A 25284-nucleotide genomic window follows, 5' to 3' on the forward strand; every position below is an offset into this window, starting at 1 on the left:
TCAGGTGATACATACTGGTAGAATATCAGCTCTAATTGTACATTGAATGGAAATAGATTCGGTGCTGTGATGGAGTTGAGCGATTTGGAGGCTACAGGTCCAAGGGACATTAAAGGGAGCACCTCAGGTTGATGAGGCCGGAGGAAAGTTAATGGATGTCTAGGTTTAATTCCAAGGGGTATAGAATAAAGAAGTTAAGAGGTAATAATGAACATACATAAAACCTTAATATGACCTCCATTAGAGTATAGTATCACCTCCACGCTGGAGGAAGGATATTGAGCCTCTTGAGAGTGAACAAACCAGATTCACGAGGATGCTTCCTGGTATCAGGAGAAACAGATACAAAGAAAGATTTTGACAAACGCCGTGTTTTCCATTAGAACAACACATATTATGGAGGGATGTGATTTATATGTTTAAAATTATGAACGGATGGGACAGGATAGGCTGTTTTCAGTAGTTAGGTATCACGAACCGAGGAGCCAATTAATTTAATTTTCAGAGTTTCCCAGTCTCACAATAAGTTGAATCTGCTGAAAACTGTTAAAAGGTTAAAAGAAAAGGTGAAATTACAGCACCGCCAAAAGCCAATAAAGAATAATATCACAGAAATGTCACTTGTTTCCCGCACACCTTTGTTGATTCATTTCCAGTAAGTGAAACCTGGAGCCTGATACTGAAGGGTGTGAATATCCTAATCAAGGCCGAGACTGTTACTCATTAACTGGAGACTTTCTGCAGGAGATCATAATCGTTGCTTGGTTGTTAATAGGAAAATAACCTGTGACGGAAATTGTACAAATTCAGGGCAATAAGGATCAGATTAGCTTTATAATGGGCCTGATACTGAGATTAATAGAGGCGGGGTCCGAATGTAATTCATTTACACAGAGTTAGAATCGAGATAAAGAAACAGCTACTGATCGAAAGGGAAGAAAATTCCAAACACTTAACGTTTCAACTCAGAGAGTTCACTGTGTCCTTCCTTCTGGTGTTTGGTCCCAATAAACTAACAGCGAGCTTTGACCATTGCTATCTCTGCCCTTTTATATTCCGATAATAAAGACGTTTTATGATGCGCAACAACATCGAATTGAGGACACGGAATTGAATCCGGCTACGGAACATAGATTCTCTGTGGGATCTCCTGAACCAGAGATGGAAGAATTTGGGGACAACTTAATCATTGTTTGCACACAAAGATTTAATGACATTGATTAAAATATCAGCAATTTATCAGACCATTTCAATTTGAATGAGACCGTGTGTATACTGACCGAGCCCCACACAGAGAACAGGGCGGGGAGGGATTATACTGATCAGGCTGAAGGTCGTGTTTGTGAATGTAACATGTAACTAATCTTTACCCAGGGTGTGTTCATTAACCTGCAGTACCCACAACCCGAACTTAACCAGACACTCTGGAACCAGAATCAGGAGCCGCAGCACAAGGTAAGGACCCCGAATATACTGAGCACAATAACAGTGTTTTAATGCAGCAGAACTGATCCATCGCCGCGTATTTGTGTATTAGTTCAATCAGATTGAAAAGTTGTATCCATGTTGGATCAGATAAGAAAGGACTTTTTCTTTACATAAGTTAACTTACTGGAAGAAGCGCCATTTAACAGAATAAAATTTTCAAATGTAAACTCGCGCACTAATATTCTGCATTTGTAAATAGTATTCAAAGATAATGTTCGTTTATGACACGGTTAGAGGTTGAGACTTTTGAATGTAAATCACATCCTCGAACCGTCACCGAAGTCCAATGTTTCCGGCAACGGGACGGTTTACCATTTGACCCACATTGACCTCAGGATGCTGGGGCTCCTTGGTACCAAACCCAGACAAACGCTGCCTTGTTGTCCAGGCGAGTTACAGTCAGCTCTTCTCTGGCATTCAACTCTTGTATCTGTGAACACGTGGGGATCCGGCAATTTGAGGCACCGCCCGAACTGAGCGTCGCTGAACAGATAATTGATGAGTGAATGTTTCTTGATGGCGCCATTGATGAGTCCGTCCATCAGGTTACTGATCATTGAGAGGTGGTTGGGAGGGCGATATTTGGCTGGATTCAGTCTGTCCTTTTGTTTTGTGGATGGAACAGAGCTGTTCATTCAAAACATATCCGTAAAGAGCAAAATATTCCACATGTACAGTCAAGCAACCATGGTCAATGTGTGAGGTAAGAGGCAGTATAAAGCTAAAGGAAGTGACTTACACAAATGCCAATTAAAGCGGTCACCCAGAGGACTGGGAGGAATATAGAAAACAACAAAGGGGCAATAAGAATATATTAAGAGCTGCAAAAAGAAAATACGAAAAAAAGTGCAAGTAATAGAAAGGCTAATAGGAAAAATGTGTATAAATATACATTAAGTGTAAGAAACTTTAACGGCCGGGCACAGAATCGGTGGGGAAGTAGACAGGTAAAAGGCAGGAATTTCAGACACTAAGCAGGGACAAATTGGCAGCGGCAGCACAGAGAAACAGGACGGGGAATAAGGTACGGAGGAGTCGCACGAGGTAACATGAACTTTTAATGTTAATATTAAATACAAATGCTAATGTTGAGTTTCCCAACCTCAGAATAAATACAGTTGCAGAGGGACATTCAGGCATAGAGCAGGTGGGATGGAAAGTGCATCTGGGGAAGGCGAGTTAGAACAGAAACAGACATAGTGCTGAGGGAGTGGAAACAAGGGGAGAAACAGATATGGAACCGGTGGGGTGGGGGGAACAAACATTACAGGTCAGGCACAGAATCGGTGGGGGGAGTAGACAGGTAAAAAAACAGGGATGTCAGACACGAAGTAGACGGAGCCTTAAACGGAGTTGGAGGACAGAGAAGCAGGAAGGGGAATCAGACATGGAGGAGTCTCAATGGGTCGCATGAACTTTTAATATTTCTATTAAATACAAATACTAATTTGGAAGTGAATTTCATGTTCAGAGTTTCTCAGCCTCACAATAAATTGAATCCGCTGCTAAACTTTCAAAACAAAGATTAAATGAAAAGGTGAAATTCCATCATCCCCAATAAAGATTAACAGGCTGATGTAGCAGAAATTTCACTTGTTTCCTGCACACATTTGCTGATTCAGTTCCAGTAAGTGAAACCTGGGTCCTGATACTGAAGGGTGTGAATATCCTAATCAAGGCCGAGACTGTTACTCATTAACTGGAGACTTTCTACAGGAGATTATAATCATTGCTCTGTTGTTAATAAATAACAATTGGAAAATAACATCTAACCAGTCATGTGTCAGGAATTATACAAATTCGGGGCAATAAAGATCAGATTAACATTATAATGGACCCAATACTGAGATTAAGAGAGCCCGGATCAGAATGTGTTACATTTATACAGAGTTAGAATCGGGACAAAGAAATAGCCAATTATCGAAAGGGAGGATAATTCCACACACTTAACGTTTCAAGGCAGAGAGTTCACTATGTCCTTCCCTCTGCTGTTTGATCCCAATAAACTAACAGCGAGCTTTGCCCCTTGTTATCTGTAACCTATTAAAGTCCGATAATAAACAAGTTTTATGGTGAGTATTAAATTCAAATTGAGGACACGGAACTGAATCCGGCTACAGAACACAGTTTCACCGCGGGTTCTACTGAACCACGGATGGAAGAGCTCGGGGGGCGGGGTATTTAGTTTATGTTTCCACGTAAAGAATTAATGACTTTAGTTAAAATATCAGTAATTTATCAGACCATTTCAATTTGAATGAGACGGTGTGTGATTCAGACCGAGCCCCACACCAGAGAACAGGGCGGGGAGGGATTGTACTGATCAGGCTGAAGGGCGTGTTTATGACGGTGATGTGTAACTGATCTTTACTCCAGGGTGTGTTCATTAACCTGCAGACCCCACAACCCTATCTTACCCGGACACTCTGGAACCAGAATCAGGAGCCGTAGCACAAGGTAAAGACCCCGAATATATTGAGCACAATTAGTGTTTTAATGCAGCAGAACTGACCCATCGCAGTTTATTTGTGTATTATTTCAATGAGATTGAAAAGTTGTATCCATATTGGATCAGGTAAGAAAGGACTTTTTTTTACATAAGTTAACTTACTGGAAGAAGCGATATTCAACAGAATAAAATTTCCAAATGTAAACTCGGGCACTAACATTCTGCTGCTCTAAATAGTATTCAAAGATAATCTTCGTTTATGACACGGTTAGAGGTAGAAACTTTTCAATGTAAATCACAGCCTCTAATCGTCACCGAAATCCAATGTTTCCAGCCACGAGATGTTTACCCTGTGACCCATATTGACCTCAGGATTCTGGGGCTCCTTGGTGCCAAACCCATACAAACGCTGCCTTGTTGCCAGGTGAGTTACAGTCAGCTCTTCTCAACTCTTGTATCTGTGAACAAGTGAGGATCCGGGGATTTGAGGCACTGCCCGAACTACGCGTCCCTGAACTGATTATTGATGAGTGAATGCTTCCTGATGGCGCAATTGCTGAGTCCGTCCATCAGGTTACTGATCATTGAGAGGTGGTTGGGAGGGCGGTAATTGGCTGGATTCAGTCTGTCCTTTTGTATTGTGGATAGAACAGAGCTGTTCATCCAAAACATATCCATAAAGAGCAAAATATTCCACTTGTACAGTCAAGCAACCATGGTCAACCTGAGGTAGGAGGCAGTATAAAGCTAAAGGAAGTGACTTACACAAATGCCAAGTAAAGTGGTAATCCAGAGGACTGGGAGAGATATAGGAAACAATAAAGGGAGACAAAGAAAATATTAAGCGCTGTAAGAAGGGAATATGAAAAAAGTGCAAGTAATCAAAGGCTAATTGGATAAATGTGTATAAATATATATTAAGTGTAAGAAACATGTGGAGGAAGTAAACAGGTAAAAGGCAGGGATGTCAGACACGAAACAAGGGAGCCATAAACAAACTGGGAGCGGCAGCACAGAGAAGAACGAAGGGTGATGCGGTACAGAGGAGTGACGAGGTTACATGAACTTTTAACATTAATATTAAATACAAATGCTCATGTTGAGTTTCTCAGCCTCAGAATAAATTTCCGCTGTCAAACTGTTAAAACAAAGATTAAATGAAAAGATGAAATTGAAGCATCATTGATAAAGATTAACAGACCGATGAGGCAGAAATGTCACTTGTTTCCCACACACATTTGTTGATTTAGTTCCAGTATGTGAAACTTGGAACCTGATACTGAAGGTTGTGAATATCCTGATCAAAACCGAGACTGTTACTCATTAACTGCAGGAGATTCTAATCATTGCTCTGTTGGTAATAAATAACAATTAGAAAATAACCTGTAACCAGGCATGTGACAGGAATTGTATCAATTCAGGGCAGTAACTATAAGATTAACATTACAAAAGACCCAATACTGAGATTAATGGAGCCCGGATCAGAATATTGTACATTTATACAGAGTTAGAATCGGGACAAAGAAACGGCCAATTATCGAAAGGGTGGATAATTCCAAACACTTAACGTTTCAACGCAGAGAGTTCACTGTGCCCTTCCTTCTGGTGTTTGATCCCAATAAATGAACAGCGAGCTTTGCCCCTTGTTATCTGTAACCTATTAAAGTCCGATAATAAACAAGTTTTATGGTGAGTATTAAAATCGAATTGAGGATATGGAACTGAATCCGGCTACAGAACACAGTTTCACCGCGGGGTCTTCTGAACCGCAGATGGAGGAGATGGGGTCGGGGGGGGGGGGGATTTGCTATTTTCCCACACAAAGAATTAATGACTTTAGTTAAAATATCAGTAATTTATCAGACCATTTCAATTTGAATGAGACCGTGTGTGATTCAGACCGAGCCCCACACCAGAGAACAGGGCGGGGAGGGATTGTACTGATCAGGCTGAAGGTCGTGTTTATGACGGTGATGTGTAACTGATCTTTACCCAGGGTGTGTTCATTAACCTGCGGACCCCACATCCCTAACTTACCCGGACACTGGAAGAAGAATCAGGAGCCACAGCCCAATGTAAGGACCCCGAATATACTGAGCACAATGATTGTGTTTTAAAGTAAACCAATGGGGCTTTCACCGTTTACTTGTGAAGGAATTCAATTATATTGAAATTCGGGGGGTTACTCACTGATCAGAATGTAAGGCTTGTTGATTTCCTGAAATTAACATTCGTGGCAGCGTCATTTAAGAGACTACAACCTCAATCTATTCTCTCCCGATAAAATCCGATTGTTTAAAATATTATTGGAAGATATTTCTGAATTATTACATCGCTTATGAACAAACAGTTGGAGTTTGACACTTTGCAACATACAACACAGCCCCCAACCACCAACATAACCCAATGCGGTGGCCCGGATGATTCCAGCCACTGGAGGTTTTCCCTTTGACTCCCGTTGACCTCAGTTTGCTGGAGCTCTTTGGTGCTGCACCCTGTCAAACGCTGCTTGTTGACGGGGTGAGGTCCCCTCACTTCTCCTCTGGTTCTCCACTCTCGCATCCATTTGCGGAATGACACGATAAAGAAGTCAGAAACTGAGCGGTTCTGGCAGATTCGGCTCTGAGCGCTGGCGAGCAGATAATTGACGAGCGAGTGTTACTTGATGGACCAACTCCCTCCATCAGTGTGCTGATGATTGAGAGGTGACTGATAGGGCGCTGATTGTCCGGGTCCAATTCGTCCTTGATTCTGTGCACTGGACACAGCAGGCCCACCTTGCACATTGGCGGGTAAAGTCAGTATAATTGGTGCAAAGCTATAGTTTGTCCGGGTGACAGCTCGTTCTTCAGCACGATGGTGGGATGCAGTCAGGGCCCATGGCATTCACTGTCTCCTGTTCATTCAGACGTGGTGTGAACAGAATTGGCTGCAGACAGGTACCTGTGATAGCGGTAAGCCCGGGAGGAAAGAACATCTATTTGAAGAATGTGCTCAAGTGAAAACGCCGCCTGCAGGAAGTCATTGTTCATTGATCTCCCTGGGACTGTCACCAGATGAATAATTTGATGGACAGTTCAAAAAGGTGAAGCGACAACAACAGATTGGGGAATTTTAATTGTTTAAACTAATGTTATTGATAAGGGACAAGAGAAGCAGCTGATTCATTAAGGTCGTGATGTGGAACTTGGGAATTCTCACATCGCAGGATTGGGGAAAAGCTGTAAGAGTGGGTGTAGGAGCGATAACTCGGAATTCGATCAAGCCTTACCAGCCTTGAAAACCCTTGAGCTCAAAACTGTAACCTGTTTCAATTCTTCTTGGACTCGCAAGGTATTGTAATAAATGTGCTGTTAAATGTATTTCTAATTATTATCAATAATAGTTATAACCATATGCTTAATTCCTGTGAATATCAATAAATGCTTTGAACCCAATTATTTTGAGGAGTAAACTTATAAACTTATAAAGGAAGAACACTCATCACCTAACAGAGGGGGTCAGAAAATCATCTGTCAGACACAGAAAATCAATATATCAGTTAATGGTAGTGATTGGAAGGGACATGGGGTGTGTGTTCGACTGGTTCAGTGGGGTGTCGGTGTGGGACTGGGTCAGTGGGATGTCGGTGTGGGACTGGTTCATTGGGATGTCGGTGTGTACGACTGGTTCAGTGGAGTGTCGGTGTGGGACTGGGTCAGTGAGGTGTCGGTGTGGGACTGGGTCAGTGGGGTGTCGGTGTGGGACTGAGTCAGTGGGGTGTCGCTGTGGGACTGGGTCAGTGGGGTGTCTGTGTGCACGACTGGGTCGGTGGGATTTCGGTGTGGGACTGGGTCAGTGGGATGTCGGTGTGGGACTGGGTCAGTGGGATGTCGGTGTGGGACCGGGTCAGTGGGGTTTCGGTGTGGGACCGGGTCAGTGGGGTGTCGCTGTGGGACTGGGTCAGTGGGGTGTCGCTGTGGGACTGGGTCAGTGGGGTGTCGGTGTGTACGACTGGGTCAGTGGGGTTTCGGTGTGGGACTGGGTCAGTGGGATGTCGGTGTGGGACTGGGTCAGTGGGGTGTCGCTGTGGGACTGGGTCAGTGAGGTGTCGGTGTGGGACTTGGTCAGTGGGGTGTCGGTGTGGGACTGGGTCAGTGGGATGTCGGTGTTGGACTGGGTCAGTGGGGTGTGGGTGTGGGACTGGGTCAGTGGGGTGTGGGTGTGGGACTGGGTCAGTGGGGTGTCGGTGTGGGACTGGGTCAGTGGGGTGTCGCTGTGGGACTGGGTCAGTGAGGTGTCGGTGTGGGACTTGGTCAGTGGGGTGTCGGTGTGGGACTGGGACAGTGGGGTGTCGGTGTTGGACTGGGTCAGTGGGGTGTGGGTGTGGGACTGCGTCAGTGGGGTGTCGGTGTGGGAATGGGTCAGTGGGGTGTCGGTGTGGGACTGGGTCAGTGGGGTGTCGGTGTGGGACTGGGTCAGTGGGGTGTGGGTGTGGGACTGGGTCAGTGGGATGTCGGTGTTGGACTGGATCAGTGGGGTGTCGGTGTGGGACTGCGTCAGTGGGGTGTCGGTGTGGGAATGGGTCAGTGGGGTGTCGGTGTGGGACTGGGTCAGTGGGGTGTCGGTGTGGGACTGCGTCAGTGGGGTGTCGGTGTGGGAATGGGTCAGTGGGGTGTCGGTGTGGGAATGGGTCAGTGGGGTGTCGGTGTAGGACTGGGTCAGTGGGGTGTCGGTGTGCGACTGGGTCAGTGGGGTGTCGGTGTGGGACTGGGTCAGTGGGGTGTCGGTGTGGGACTGGGTCAGTGGGGCGAATAAAAATAATACAATACCCCCAGACTGTGTAAAGCCGAGTGAAGGATCATTTATTTAATCAATGATCACCCCGCTCCATATTTCCCTCCAGAATATTCACTACCTCAGGAATAAGGCTTGTTCTGGCCTGGACTGTGATTAAATCTTACCAAAGGACGCTCCCAGTGCAGAGTCTCGGCCGACTGGGCCCCGTCTGGAACTGAGTTGTGGAGATCAGCGGGACTCACTGGATTTCACTGGGCAGCTGTCTGTGTTACACCCGATGTGGAGTGTTGATCATAACACGCGGGAAATGCTCGATCCCAGAGCTAAGAACTGTTGCACTGATGGGGGAGGAGGGACTTGGTATCATGTTTAACATGGCAATGCTCTCCTGCTCATTTTAATCTGTCTCTCTAACCCTCCTATTAATATCATATTTATTACAGAGCATCAGAATCTGGGAACGTCTGTCACCACCATGGCTGAAGGTTTAAACAGGGGAGAAGATCCAACATTTTCAAAAAGAATGAGAATGGACACAGGTAGGTTCAGAAAATTCATCAAAATATAATTTCTGACCTGACAAAGGGTCCAGATCACGAGCAGGAGCCTGCAGTTCACACGGGAAGATGTGACAGCACGGTCTTGGGGCACTGGAGTGAGTTCAGGGAGAAGTGAAGGGACGGTCACGGTCTGAACCGACCATCAATGGTTTTACAGACTGGGTGAATGGAGCAGGAGGGAAGGGTTCACGGTCTTGGGGATAGAGTGAGTTCAGGGAGAAGGGAAGTTACAGTCACGGTCTGAACTGACCAACAATGGTTTTACAGACTGGGTGAATGGAGCAGGAGGGAAGGTTCACGGTCTTGGGGACTGGAGTGAGTTGAGGGAGAAGGGAAGGGACGGTCACAGTCTGAACCAACCAACAATGGTTTTACAGATTGGGTGAATGGAGCAGAAGGGAAGGGAAGGGTTCACGGCCTTGAGGATAGAGTGAGTTCAGGGAGAAGGGAAGGGACGGTCACGGCCTGAACCGACCAACAATGGTTTTACAGACTGGGTGAATGGAGCAGGAGGGAAGGGTTCACGGTCTTGGGGACTAGAGTGAGTTCAGGGAGAAGGGAAGGGACGGTCACGGTCTGAACCGACCAACAATGGTTTTACAGACTGGGTGAATGGAGCAGGAGCGAAGGGTTCACGGTCTTGGGGACTAGAGTGAGTTCAGGGAGAAGGGAAGGGACAGTCACGGCCTGAACCGACCATCAATGGTTTTATAGACTGGGTGAATGGAGCAGGAGTGAAGGGTTCATGGTCTTGGGGACTGGAGTGAGTTCAGGGAGAAGGGAAGGGACGGTCACGGTCTGAACCGACCAACAATGGTTTTACAGACTGGGTGAATGGAGCAGGAGTGAAGGGTTCATGGTCTTGGGGACTGGAGTGAGTTCAGGGAGAAGGGAAGGGACGGTCACGGTCTGAACCGACCAACAATGGTTTTACAGACTGGGTGAATGGAGCAGGAGGGAAGTGTTCACGGTCTTGGGGATAGAGTGAGTTCAGGGAGAAGGGAAGGGACGGTCACGGCCTGAACCGACCATCAATGGTTTTACAGACTGGGTGAATGGAGCAGCGGGAGGGTTTCAGTTGATATGACTGGAGGGTGGGAAATATCTGGATCTGAGACTCAAGAGTGGAATTATAAAGCTGTTGCGGCAGGAACAGAAGATTTATGAAATAATGAAAAGATATTCGCAGGAAAAAGGGTAGGAGGTTTTTAAGTATTGAGAGATAAATTTATGGATGTCGAGGCGGGAAGAAAAACGAATTATGGATAAATTTCCCCAAAATACGGAGTTTGGATTAAGTTTTGTGTCTATGAATGTACAAATCATTCCAAACACATTTGGAAAGTCAGAATCATAAGAGATATGGTCCAGGAGCTATCAGACCACATGGTTTAGGTTTACACGGATTCAGCGAAATCTTCCTGGTTATATCATTTTGCGGGGAGATTAATGAAGATTCTAACACTGATGGTGTTGGTGGGAATGTGGGTGTACTGGAGGAGGATGTCAGAGATAACTGGAGAAGGATTTGGATCTGAGAAAAATAGTCAAAGTGAAGAAGCCAATGGACCGACAACCAATGCGGTTAAATGAAGTCAGGGAGGAGACTTTGGACATAAAAACTGTGCTGATGGATTAGAAAGAGACAAAGTAATGTATCTGTTCAAGAGGGAGAGAAGGTAAACTGGGTAACTGGAGATCAATTAGTGTACATCAGCAGTTGACAAACTCCTCGAATCTGTAATTCCAGGTCGAAATAGTGAACATTTAGAGATACAGGGGATGATCGGGAGGCTGGAACGGATTCACGATAGACAAGTCGTGTTTCACATATTTAAACACCGGTTTTTAAGAATTGACTGTACGGAACGATGGAAGGCAGCACATGCGGTGTATATGGATTTTCAGAAGGTGTTTGATAATGTGACAGGAGGCTTCAGACGTTTGGTATAAGAGGAAATGTAGCCGCTCGGATAGAAAGTCGATAATGTGTTTAGTTTTCTCCATTTTTGTTCACAGATCCGAACACTGCAATCACTGAGTTCCTGACAAAGTGCGACGATTACCAGCTGTTCCAGTTGACGAAATTCTACCGGGACAGACTGGAACAGGCGATTGAAGAGGGGGTGGAGGGACTCAGTCTCATGTTAACAGGCGAGGACCATTTCAGTGGGCAGGAATATCACGTAAGTGGAATGGACACAGAATGAGTTTGGATTATTTAAATGTAACAGAAGTGACAGAATATCACATCTTAGAATCATAGAATGTTACAGAACAGAAACAGGCCAAATAGGGAAGAAATGGATAAAACTGAAAATATTTGAATCTGAACCAATGATAGGAAGAGATGATAATACCGAATGGATCAGTCAATATCTGTACAGAGAAAGACAAGGGAAACGACAACAGCAACATGCATTTATATCACGCGTTTAACATAATAATTCGTCCCAAGGTGCTTCATAGGAGCGATTATCAAACAAAATTTGACACCGAGCCACATGAGATATTCAGAGAGGTGATCAAAAGCTTGGTCAAAGAGGCAGGTTTTGAGGAGCGTCTTAAAGGAAAGGAGAGCGAGGTAGAGAGGCGGAGACGTTTAGGGAGGGAACTTTCAGAGCTTGTGGACTCGGCAGTTGAAGGCACGGCCACCAATGATGGAGCAACGACAATTGGGGATGCACAAGAGGTCAGAATTGGAGGAGTGCAGAGATCTGAGGGGTTTGTAGGGCTGGAGGAGGTTACAGAGATAAGGAGAGGCAAGGCCATGGTAGGATTTGTGCAAAAGGATGAGAATTTAAAAATCGATCAGTTTCCGGATCGGGAGCCAATGTAGGTCAGCTAGCACAGGGGTGTTGGATGAACGGGACTTGGTGTGAGTTAGGCTGCGGGAAGCAGAGTTTTGGATGAGCTCAAATTTACGGAGGCTGGAAGGTGGGAGGCCGGCCAGGACACCATTGGAATGGTGGAGTGTGGAAGTGACAAAGGGATGGTTTCGGTCTTCCCAATATTTAATTGGAGGAAATTTCCTCCGGATGCAACTATTCCGATGCTCTCCTGGCCGGCTTCCCATCCTCCGCTTTCTGTAAACTTCAACACATCCAAAACGCTGCTGCCTGTAACCTGTCCCTCCCCCGTCCCGCTCACCCCTCACTCCTGTGCTCGTTCACCTATCGCAGTTCTCGAATGACTTCAATGTTAAATTCCCATCCTCCTGTTTAAATCACTTCAAGGTCCTGCCCCTCACTAGAATTCTCTCTTGCTCTGACTCTGGCATCTTGTGCCTCTCCCCATCGCCGAGCATTCCCCAGTTTTTGGACCCAGGCTCTGGAATTCACTCCCGAAAATCCTCCGCCTCTGTATCTCCCTCTTCTCTTTAAAATTTGATTCTTTATCCAGCTTTTGGTCATCCCTAATAATATGCCCTCCTTTGTCTCAGGCCCATTGTATGATTCCACTCCTGTGAATCGCCGTGGGACATTTTTCTATATTAAAGGTGCTGTGTTGTTGTTAATGAATCAAGATGTTTACAGAATATTTTGCCCATGTTCAGAATGGATCAGAACCCGGCCCAGTGATTACTTTGTGTTCAATATAAACTGGGTGATCCCATCATGGAGCAGCTCCTCTCCTTCTGATTCTCAGTCTTTGTCTTTCACTCCACTCCTCAATATAAACTGGGAGATCCCATCACGGAGCAGCTCCTTTCCTTCTCATTCTCATTCTTTGTCTTTCACTCCACTCCTCAATATAAACTGGGAGATCCCATCACGGAGCAGCTCCTTTCCTTCTCATTCTCAGTCTTTGTCTTTCACTCCACTCCTCAATATAAACTGGGAGATCCCATCACGGAGCAGCTCCTTTCCTTCTGATTCTCAGTCTTTGTCTTTCACTCCACTCCTCAATATATTCATTATTATTCTTTACAGAAAGTCACTGAGCTCGCGGAGAAGGGAAACATGGCGGCAAGTTCCAAACTTCTCCTAAATCTGGTGATGGATAAAGGCTCCCGGGCCCGAAGGGTGATGTGGGAATCCTTTGTGAAAATGCACAGATTACCAAAGTTGGATAAAATACTGAAAGAGATGCAGGAACTTGGTACGGTAAAATCACACACTGAATTCAATTTCAGATTGAAACACTGCAGAATTTACTATAATATTACACAGATCTGATTTCATGAAAGCTCATTGATTTAAACAGGTCCTGATCCATTTGATTATATGAACATCGGACGAGGTTTATCTGAAATACCCAGTCACCTGAAAGGTAAGTGATGAAATGGGGGTTTCAAACCGTTTATTCCACTTCTGAGAATCAGAATGTTTGACTGTAGTTTTTTGTTTAGAGATTGTCAGAATCTTGGAATCAGAAGTTCAAAGGGTGGAGGAAACAGAAAAAAAGTTAATTTTCATTAGTTGTTAATCCTGTGAAACCGCATGCATCTGGCAGGATCCTAATACACTGCAGCACTTCATACACATCTGTGAGGTGCCCTGGCATCGCAGGAAAAGAATGTTTTGCGTAGCTTGAAGTTAAAAGTCACTCCGAGTTTTGAATTATTAGTGAGTTTGTATTACTCCAATTAATCCAACTGCACACACCTGGCAGGATCCTGATACACTGTGAATCCCCACACACCAGGCAGGATCCTGATACACTGTGAATCCCCATACACACCTGGCAGGATCCTGATACAATGTAAATCCCCACACATAAAAGGCAGGATCATGAAACACTGTGAATCCCCACACACCAGGCAGGATCCTGATACACTGTGAATCCCCATACACACCTGGCAGGATCCTGATACACTGTGAATCCCCACACACCAGGCAGGATCCTGATACACTGTGAATCCCCATACACACCTGGCAGGATCCTGATACACTGTGAATCCCCACACACCAGGCAGGATCCTGATACACTGTGAATCCCCATACACACCTGGCAGGATCCTGATACACTGTGAATCCCCACACACCAGGCAGGATCCTGATACACTGTGAATCCCCATTAACACATGGCAGTATCCTGATACACTGTGAATCCCCACACACCAGGCAGGATCCTGATACACTGTGAATCCCCATACACACCTGGCAGGATCCTGATACACTGTAAATCCCCACACACAAAAGGCAGGATCCTGAAACACTGTGAATCCCCACACACCAGGCAGGATCCTGATACACTGTGAATCCCCATACACACCTGGCAGTATCCTGATACTTTGAATCCCCATACACACCTGGCAGGATCCTGATACTCTGAATCCCCATACACACCTGGCAGGATCCTGATACTCTGAATCCCCATACACACCTGGCAGGATCCTGAAACACTGTGAATCCCCATACACACCTGGCAGGATCCTGATACACTGTGAATCCCATTACACACCTGGCAGGATCCTGATACACTGTGAATCCCCATACACGCCTGGCAGTATCCTGATACACTGTGAATCCCCATACACACCTGGAAGGATCCTGATACACTGTGAATCCCCATACACACCTGGCAGGATCCTGATACACTGTGAATCCCCATACACACCTGGCAGGATCCTGAAACACTGTGAATCCCCATACACACCTGGCAGGATCCTGATACACTATGAATCCCCATACACACCTGGCAGGATCCTGATATACTGTGAATCCCCATACACACCTGGCAGGATCCTGATACACTGTGAATCCCCATACACACCTGGCAGGATCCTGATACACTATGAATCCCCAGACACACCTGGCAGGATCCTGATAAACTTTCAATCCCCACACACATCTGGCAGGATCCTGATACATTGTGAATCCCCGTACACACCTGGCAGGATCCTGATCAACTGTCAATCCCCACACACACCTGGCAGGATCCTGATACACTGAATCCCCATACACACCTGGCAGGATCCTGATACACTATGAATCCCCATACACACCTGGCAGGATCCTGATATACTGTGAATCCCCATACACACCTGGCAGGATCCTGATACACTGAATCCCCATACACACCTGGCAGGATCCTGATACACTGTGAATCCCCATACACACCTGGCAGGATCCTGATACACTGAATCCCCATACACACCTGGCAGGATCCTGATTAGCTTTCAATCCCCACACACATCTGGCAGGATCCTGATACATTGTGAATCCCCGCACACACCTGGCAGGATCCCGATAAACTGTCAATCCCCACACACACCAGGCAGGATCCTGATACACTGTGAATCCCCATACACACCTGGCAGGATCCTGATACACTGAATCCCCATACACACCAGGCAGGATCCTGATACACTGTCAATCCCCATACACAGCTCCGATGTGCCGCACAGATGTTCTGGGCTCACAATTAATGAGCAGTGCCATGAGCCAGACGTTATGGGTTACCTGCTCCCCTGGAAATCTGCCCACCATCAACTGTAGGGAAAGAGGTGGAGAAATGCGAAACATTAAAATGTTTTCATTTCACAGAACAGAATGAGACATCAAAGTTTTCAATCTGCTCTGAGATCATGTACAGATGTTCACACAATTGATCATTAATCCTTGGAGGATTGTGAGGGAAAGACAATGTTCAGGGTAATTCGGAAGTTATGGGCTTGATTTAGAATGGCAATGAAAGAGAGAACCTAATTCTACTCAAATAATAGTCCTTTAACTCAGGATCTTTTTAGACCCAATATAATGACAAATGGAAACATATTTGTAATTTCCCAAACCTGCATTATAGGAAATTGAGACCAAAATGAAACAATGGAGTATAATTATTTGGAGAACAGTTGAAATGAACTGTGAATGTTTTCTGCACTAACATTACACTGAGTGATGTGGGCAGTAATTCTAATTCTAATCGGAGATATGACAGGACTATTCGAAAAACACATTCAATGTCGGTGTGAAACTGCTGAAAAATTGTTGACAATTTCTGAAACACAATATAACAGGAGAATGATGAGGGATAGGAAAAGGCCATTTGGCCCAATTAAGCCTGTCCCTGTTAGAGAGATGACCCCACCTCCCCCTCCTCTCAGTGTATCCACAGAAACACGTTCAATTATCTCTTCACCCCACTTACACTGTCCCATTAGTGTCCTTCCCAGACTCTCTGGCCCTTTGGGTGAGAAAATTACCCTGACTTCCCTTCGTATTTCTGACTTTCAGTTTTCTCCATTATTAATTATTTTGTGAGCCTGTTTCCTGCACTAATATTCTGAATTCCATTAAAACATTTCAATACCAAAGTTTCTTGCCTAAACAAAATACATTTAACCCTCTCGCCATTCCCTCAAACTGAACTCCAATATCTTAAATCATCTTTCTGATTCCACTCTGTTCCTTCGGAATGGCAGTAATCTTTACCTGTGCTCAAATGACTATGGAAGTACAGGTAATACTCCAGATAACCTACCCGAGTCCCGTTTCTAAAAGCTTCCCCTCCACCGAGGTTCAACAGAGGGACTTCTGTCTATTCACAGTCTGTCCCTCTCCCAGTGCCCACAGTATCCCAGATAACCTGCCCGAGGTCTGATACAATGACATTGGGACTTCTGTTAAGAGACGGAGAGGTTTAGGGAGGGAATTCCAGAGGTTAGGGCCGAGGCAGCTGAAGGCAAATCCACCAGTGGCGGAGTGATGGAAATCGGGGAGGCGCAAGATGCAAGAATTGGTGGATCGCAGGACTGGAGGAGATTACAGAGACAGGGATGGGCGAGGGCCATCAAGGGATTTTAAAATAAGAATGAGAATTTTAAAATCGAGTCTTTTCCGAACCTGGAGTCAATGTAGATCAGTGCACACAGGGGTGATGGGTGACCGGGTCTTGGTGCGCGTTGGATGCCAGCTCAAGTTTGCAGAAGGTGGGAGGCCGGTCAGGGGAGCCTTTGAATAGTTGAGTCTTGAGGTAATAGAGGCATTGATGGGGGTTTCAGCAGCAAATGGGCTGAGTGGGTAGAAGAGGCGGGCGATATTACAGAGGTGAAAGAAGGCGGTCTATGTGATGCAGAGGGTAAGGGGTCGGAAGCTCATCTCAGGGTCAAAGTGGAACTTCTGTCCATTCACAGTCTGTCCCTCTCCCAGTGCCCACAATATCGCAGATAACCTGCCCGAGGTCTGATACAATAACAGTGGAACTTCTGTCCATTCACAGTCTGTCCCTCTCCCAATGCACACAATAACCTATTTCCCATTTCTGCAAAATGTCAGCACCACTGACTGTTTCATAAATTATTCCACTGGAACCTCTAGTTTCGTGTAACCAGAATCACGTTTGGATTTGTAATGAGATGTCCATGGTACAGGGCAGGGCAGATAGTATTAATCATCAGAGGAAGAATATCACCTTCATAGAAATCTCCATGTTCAGTAAATCTTAGAATCAAGTGAGGATTTGAAACTTTTCTCAACCATTGTTCACTTTCAAGCGAGGTTTTCAGTTACTGAGTTTAATTTCCTGCTCGCACCTCGAATGAAGCTGTGAATTCAATCTCGGAACATTTTACAGAATAGTAAAGTCATATTGAAAATTAGTTTTTATGTCAATACAACTAACATTGAGAACCACTTTCTGTCTGTTCTAATTGAAGATGTTCAACAGAAACACAAGGAAACACTCCGGGTCCAAACTGAAACACTGAGAGTGAACACGATCCTAATGAAGGACAAGGTTAAGATTTTCCAGCTGGTCACTCTATACACTGAGCTAACGGTCATTTCGACTGTTCGAGATCGGACACTTGTAGAACATGAATTGCTGGCAAGAGGCCGAGACCACGAAGAGTGGAGAAAGAAACATCTCCAGAGAGAACTGGAAAAAATCCGAACTGATCAATTGTTCCACAGCAGTTTTTCCCGCAGCAGCACTTGGCTCCAGAAAATGAAGAGCACCGTCAAGCGATCCAATTCTGGGAGTTCAGCAGCAGTGAGCGGAGTCGCGGGGATTGGAAAAACAACAATGGTACAAAAGATTGTTTATGACTGGGCCACTGGGAAAATATACCCTCACTTTCAATTTGTTTTCAGTTTTAAATTCCGGGATTTGAACGCAATTAACTGTAGAATAAACCTGAGGAATCTGATACTGGATCTGTATCCTTACTTTGGGAATATTCTGGGAGAGCTCTGGAAGAACCCAGAGAGATTACTGTTTATATTCGATGGTTTAGATGAATTCAAGGACAGTATCGATTTTGATAACCATCAGATAAATACAGAGGCTGATTACATCTGCACAGATCCTGAAGACTGGTGTGAAGTGTCTGACATTGTGTACAGTTTAATACAGCACAAGCTGCTCCCAGGATGTTCAGTGCTCGTGACCAGCCGCCCCACTGCATTACATTTATTGGAAAAGGCTGAGATCAGTGTCTGGGCTGAAATCCTGGGATTTGTTGGTGAAGAACGGAAGGAATATTTCAACAAGTTTTTTGAAGATCAGTCGGTGGCAGCAGCTGTTTTCAAACATGTGGAGGAGAACGAGCTCCTGTACACCATGTGTTACAACCCTTCCTACTGCTGGATCCTCGGTCTGTCACTGGGTCCCTTCTTCACACAAAGAGACAGGAAACAGCAGCGAGTTCCCAGGACCATCACCCAACTATATTCCTACTATATTTACAACATTCTGAAGAACCATGGACGAGAGATTGAATCACCCCGTGATGTGTTACTGAAGATCGGTGAGATGGCCTTCACAGGAGTCTCCGAGAAGAAGATTGTGTTTAGAAATGGAGATTTGATCAAGAACAATCTGCAACCTTCCCAGTTCCTGTCTGGGTTCATGATGGAACTTTTGGAGAGAGATGGTTCTGCCCAGAGTGTGGTTTACACATTCCCGCACCTCACGATCCAAGAATTTGTAGCCGCACTCGCACAATTCCTGACTCCAGATCCAGGGGACATCGGGAAACTCCTCAGTGAAGCCCACAGCAAGGAAGATGGGCGATTTGAGATATTTCTCCGTTTTGTTGTTGGTCTCTCCTCCTCACAGTCAGCTCGGCCCCTGGAGGAGTTTCTGGGTCCATTTCTTCATCAAACAATCTGCAGAGTGATTGACTGGGTGAAGGAGAAGGTTGAAGGACAGATTGGAAACACAGAGAGTCAAACTGGTAAAAGGGATCTTCTGAACACATTCCACTACCTGTTTGAGTCTCAGAATAAAACACTTGCTCAGGCCACAGTGGGATCTCTGGAAACACTTGCATTTGGACACCTGGATTCACGGCGAGCATTGCGACTGACCCCGATTGACTGTGCGGTGCTGTCTCATGTCATTGGATTCTGTGATACAATAAAACACCTCAATCTACAGAACTGCTCCATTCGGTATGAAGGACTCCAGCGGCTGGGACCCGCACTGCACAAATGCCAGGTGTTGAGGTAACTGTTTATCTGTCTCTAACTGTTAGGCCAATTGTAGAACAGTCACGGATTGTATTGTTGCTCTGTAATGAAGGGAAACAAAGAGTTCAGTTAAACCAGAGAGAAACAGATTCAACACAAATATGACAAATGATAAGAGGATTGGTTAGTAATTCCCTAAGGACTGGAGAATCTAAAATGGATCCTTGTGAACAAGTCGGGATTTTACAGTCTTTAACGGATCAGTAAATACAGGTCACTGAAAGAGTCTGATCATTTACTTGCAATAAATCACATTTATTGCTGTTTTTCTCACTGCCTGAGATACGTCCATTGAAGAGGCTCCTTCTCACTGTTGCTTAAACAGACCGACACGAACCGCAGCAGTCTGTGTGTCGGAGCACCCCATCCTCTTACCGAGGTGTGGGGGCAAGTGACAGTCACCGGAATGTCAACGTGTGTAGGAGAGGGAAGCAGAAACACCAAACATTCAATAACAAAGAGCAAAACACAGCTTTCGGGCAGTCAACCGCCAGTGAGCGAACTGAGCTTTCCCCGCAGGACGTCGGTCCGTTATCTTTACTCATCAATAACACAGCCCTTCACACTCTCCAATACATCCATCATCTCTTCACCCAGCTGGCAGCACTCGTGCCTCTGAGTCAGAAGCTCGTGGATTCAGGCCCCTCGCTCATTAATCCAGGCCCACACTTCAGTGGGATTTGGGAACGATAAAATGCTGGTAAAAAGGTTCCAATCTGACGGGTTGTGGGTTGTGAGCCCAGGAGTACAGACACACACTGGCCAGCGGGGGGCCTCACACACAGCGGGAGGCGGCTCCTGGGTGAACCAGGGTCAGTGGCGGGAATTACCCATAATCTGCCCCCTGTGTGTGAGGCCTAACTCGCGGAGGGAACTTCAGAAATTTCCCCCAAAACTGTCGGGCCCGTTAGACCTGAAATAAATGTAGAACCAGTTTAATGGGAATAAAGAGAGAGACTCCCCTCCCCCATAAACGATGAGTCAAGGGACATTGAAAACTTGCAACGGGACAGAACAATTTGTTCTTGTTGCATAAAATCCTACGGGACGGATTTTACAGCAGCCGTTAGCGCCGTTTCACAATATAACTCATCCCGAGATATTACACAGATTAATATAATACTCCATAAAGTACAGGTAATCACCGCTTTATCATTTAATTCGGAGAAAGTCGCCGCATTCCCATAAAATCTGGGATTTAAGGAGCAGCAGAAATGAGACAAGTTTCCCCAAACATGACGGGACCGGTCACTGACCTCCAGGAGGGTAATTCTGAACATCAGGGAATGGGATCAGACTGAGGGACATTTAAAGGCTTCACACAGACAGCACTTTAATTCAAAAATACATTTACTGACAGTCCCTGAATCTATGGGGCGTTGGGCAGAGTGAGATTCATTGTCAGTGACAGAGAAATCTGGTTATTAATTTCCTGAAGATTTTTCAGTGTTTCCTTTAATATCAGAGAGAAATTGTGTCAGATCGGGGATTGGGTTCAGTTTGTTTCTCACTCTCTGTCTGTTTGTGTTTAGACTGGGGAGAAATGAACTGGGAGATTCAGGAGTGAAACTACTATCTGCGGCCCTGAGAAACCCGGACTGTAAAATAGAGGAACTGGAGTAAGTATCAGACTGTGCGAGATAGTGTTTATAATAACTGGATGTCTAACATTGTACATTAATGTCAGTATAAGTAATAATAATACAAATAAACACTGGTAATTTAATTTGATTCCTGTTATCTCTGGTCGTCTCTGTCTTTCTCTGATCTCCAGATTATGGGATAACGATCTCACAGCTTCTTGTATCGAGGATCTCGCCTCCGCTCTCAGTACAAACCGGTCACTGATGGATCTGAACCTGAATAAAAACAAACTGGGAGATTCAGTGAAACTCCTGACTGCGGCTCTGAGGAACCCGGACTGTAAAATACAGAATCTGGAGTAAGTATCAGACTGTGTGAGATTGTGTTTATAATAACTGGATGCTGAACACTGTATATTTTTATTAGTATCAGTAATAGTGTTATTAATAAACACTGGGGATTTACCCTGATTCCTGTTATTTCTCTCTCTCTGATCCCCAGACCCGGACTGTGTGTGGACGTGTGAACATATCAATTTATGACCATTACTGGTCTCATGATATGAATATTTTTGGCCGATTCTCTGTCCCTCCCCTTTAACCGGCCGTGCTCCAGGTTCAAATCCAAACGGCCCTTCAACGGTTTCCAGCTCGAGCTGAGCGAGCGTCGTCTCCCATTGTGACGTCAGAGGCCCAGCGACAGGGTCACGAGACTCAGTCACCCGGTCCCACAGCGCTGATTCTGCCGGATATCCGGGGCTGGATGGTCCCCAATGGGGCACTGGGTCAATGTACAGACAGGAAGGGCCCAGGGTGGGGCTCAGTCTGGGCTGCAGTGGGACACTGGGTCAATGTACAGACAGGAAGGGCCCAGGGTGGGGCTCAGTCTGGGCTGCAGTGGGACACTGGGTCAATGTACAGACAGGAAGGGCCCAGGGTGGGGCTCAGTCTGGGCTGCAGTGGGACACTGGGTCAATGTACAGAGAGGAGGAGCCCAGGGTGGGGCTCAGTCTGGGCTGCAGTGGGACACTGGGTCAATGTACAGACAGGAAGGGCCCAGGGTGGGGCTCAGTCTGGGCTGCAGTGGGACACTGGGTCAATGTACAGACAGGAAGGGCCCAGGGTGGGGCTCAGTCTGGGCTGCAGTGGGGCACTGGTTCAATGGACAGACAGGAAGGGCCCAGGGTGGGGCTCAGTCTGGGCTGCAGTGGGAGACTGGGTCAATGGACAGACAGGAAGGGCCCAGGGTGGGGCTCAGTCTGGGCTGCAGTGGGACACTGGGTCAATGTACAGAGAGGAGGAGCCCAGGGTGGGGCTCAGTCTGGGCTGCAGTGGGACACTGGGTCAATGTACAGACAGGAAGGGCCCAGGGTGGGGCTCAGTCTGGGCTGCAGTGGGACACTGGGTCAATGTACAGACAGGAAGGGCCCAGGGTGGGGCTCAGTCTGGGCTGCAGTGGGACACTGGGTCAATGTACAGACAGGAAGGGCCCAGGGTGAGGCTCAGTCTGGGCTGCAGTGGGACACTGGGTCAATGTACAGACAGGAAGGGCCCAGGGTGGGGCTCAGTCTGGGCTGCAGTGGGACACTGGGTCAATGTACAGACAGGAAGGGCCCAGGGTGGGGCTCAGTCTGGGCTGCAGTGGGACACTGGGTCAATGTACAGACAGGAAGGGCCCAGGGTGGGGCTCAGTCTGGGCTGCAGTGGGACACTGGGTCAATGTACAGACAGGAAGGGCCCAGGGTGAGGCTCAGTCTGGGCTGCAGTGGGACACTGGGTCAATGTACAGACAGGAAGGGCCCAGGGTGGGGCTCAGTCTGGGCTGCAGTGGGACACTGGGTCAATGTACAGACAGGAAGGGCCCAGGGTGGGGCTCAGTCTGGGCTGCAGTGGGACACTGGGTCAATGTACAGAGAGGAGGAGCCCAGGGTGGGGCTCAGTCTGGGCTGCAGTGGGACACTGGGTCAATGTACAGACAGGAAGGGCCCAGGGTGGGGCTCAGTCTGGGCTGCAGTGGGACACTGGGTCAATGTACAGACAGGAAGGGCCCAGGGTGGGGCTCAGTCTGGGCTGCAGTGGGGCACTGGTTCAATGGACAGACAGGAAGGGCCCAGGGTGGGGCTCAGTCTGGGCTGCAGTGGGAGACTGGGTCAATGGACAGACAGGAAGGGCCCAGGGTGGGGCTCAGTCTGGGCTGCAGTGGGACACTGGGTCAATGTACAGAGAGGAGGAGCCCAGGGTGGGGCTCAGTCTGGGCTGCAGTGGGACACTGGGTCAATGTACAGACAGGAAGGGCCCAGGGTGGGGCTCAGTCTGGGCTGCAGTGGGACACTGGGTCAATGTACAGACAGGAAGGGCCCAGGGTGGGGCTCAGTCTGGGCTGCAGTGGGACACTGGGTCAATGTACAGACAGGAAGGGCCCAGGGTGAGGCTCAGTCTGGGCTGCAGTGGGACACTGGGTCAATGTACAGACAGGAAGGGCCCAGGGTGGGGCTCAGTCTGGGCTGCAGTGGGACACTGGGTCAATGTACAGACAGGAAGGGCCCAGGGTGGGGCTCAGTCTGGGCTGCAGTGGGACACTGGGTCAATGTACAGACAGGAAGGGCCCAGGGTGGGGCTCAGTCTGGGCTGCAGTGGGACACTGGGTCAATGTACAGACAGGAAGGGCCCAGGGTGAGGCTCAGTCTGGGCTGCAGTGGGACACTGGGTCAATGTACAGACAGGAAGGGCCCAGGGTGGGGCTCAGTCTGGGCTGCAGTGGGACACTGGGTCAATGTACAGACAGGAAGGGCCCAGGGTGGGGCTCAGTCTGGGCTGCAGTGGGACACTGGGTCAATGTACAGACAAGAAGGGCCCAGATTTACCCTGTTCTTAACAGTTTATATGTACTTATTATTGCTATACTCAATGTTGAAATAATCAATAAATCACTTTTGTGCATGATTTGCTGTCTGACTTCTTCTTTGAAGATTTGGTAAGAAAGTGTTAATCCATTCGCTCAGTAGCTTGTGGTGGATCCTAATTAATGGTCGGTGAGTTGAACTCATTCAATCTGAATTGGGAGATGGAAGACAGCTCAGCGAGCAATATTCGGCATCATTCACTTCTGCACATAAGCTGGGAGGTTAAACCCAGACGGTTCCTTCGTGAGGAGGTAAGGTGAAGGGGTCAAAGGTTCATCTGGTCCCTTGCCATGTATTTGTTGGGACACTGAATACCAGCGTTCTAACGGGTTGACAGCACACAACCCTCTGGTTCAGAAGCGATTGTGCTCCCACTGAACCACAGCTAACACTAGTGTGGAATGAAATCTAAATCCACCTGCATGAATGAGCCACGCTGCAGATCTCAAGATAGGATTGAAGGTACAATGTACACGAAGATCTAAGAGTGACAGCATCAGGTCTCGGGGAAGACCCCAGTTTCAGCACTGAGAAATAAACCAGTGCATCGTGATAGGAAGGGACAGGATAAGAAACGCTGTACCTGCAGAGGTTGGAACCGAGGATCAGTCTTCCCAATGAGGAGAGGACACAGCTCCAAATCTCCAAGTTATCCAATCCTCCATTGGCATCATTAAATCAACCTCAATATTTCTGGATCAATTTCAGAAAATGTTTTCTCGTTGGTTATTTGCTGAAAAGGGAGACCAAATGTCATACTTGTTTATCAAATAGTGTGTGTCCGACACGATGTTAAGATGCAATCTCTTCCCCCATGAGAGAAAGAGAGTCTCTGCCTGATCGAACCGAGCACTTTAAGCTGCAGTTATCCCGCGATAGAAACAGTCTGCACTTTCGAGAGAGCCATGAGGATGAACAGGGGAAGAGCTGTCCGCTTCTCTTTCATTGTCCATCGGTCTCCGTCTTCACTCTCTCCTTTCTGATTCTTCCTCAATCTCTGTTTTTCTTTGTTATTTTTCTTTCTCTCATCTCCAAGCTCACTATCTTTCCCATTCACTCGTTCACTCTTTGTCTGACCGTCTCCATCTTTCATGTTCACTCTTT

General features: G+C 46.7%; 1 protein-coding gene across 1 annotated transcript; it reads left to right on the forward strand.

Moving 5' to 3' along the window:
- Positions 1-1378: 1378 nt before the first annotated feature.
- LOC137309813 (NACHT, LRR and PYD domains-containing protein 12-like) lies at positions 1379-24172 on the forward strand. Its single transcript, XM_067977846.1, has 9 exons — positions 1379-1455; positions 9160-9255; positions 11296-11462; positions 13209-13377; positions 13483-13548; positions 17879-19670; positions 21227-21313; positions 21469-21636; positions 21780-24172. Exons 2-9 carry the CDS (start codon positions 9192-9194, stop codon positions 21802-21804), a joined length of 2538 nt encoding a protein of 845 aa, XP_067833947.1. The 5' UTR covers positions 1379-1455; positions 9160-9191; the 3' UTR covers positions 21805-24172.
- The last annotated feature ends 1112 nt before the right edge of the window (positions 24173-25284 follow it).

This window comes from Heptranchias perlo, unplaced genomic scaffold (assembly GCF_035084215.1).
Source record: "Heptranchias perlo isolate sHepPer1 unplaced genomic scaffold, sHepPer1.hap1 HAP1_SCAFFOLD_181, whole genome shotgun sequence".
Taxonomy (NCBI): domain Eukaryota; kingdom Metazoa; phylum Chordata; class Chondrichthyes; order Hexanchiformes; family Hexanchidae; genus Heptranchias; species Heptranchias perlo.

Bases quoted from the DNA above. Each gene is read 5' to 3' on its own strand.
- LOC137309813 (XM_067977846.1), top strand. From the start codon at position 9,192: ATGGCTGAAGGTTTAAACAGGGGAGAAGATCCAACATTTTCAAAAAGA. The intron at 11,463-13,208 runs GTAAGTGGAATG...TATTCTTTACAG, and splicing joins TCAGTGGGCAGGAATATCAC to AAAGTCACTGAGCTCGCGGA. The intron at 13,378-13,482 runs GTACGGTAAAAT...TGATTTAAACAG, and splicing joins GAAAGAGATGCAGGAACTTG to GTCCTGATCCATTTGATTAT.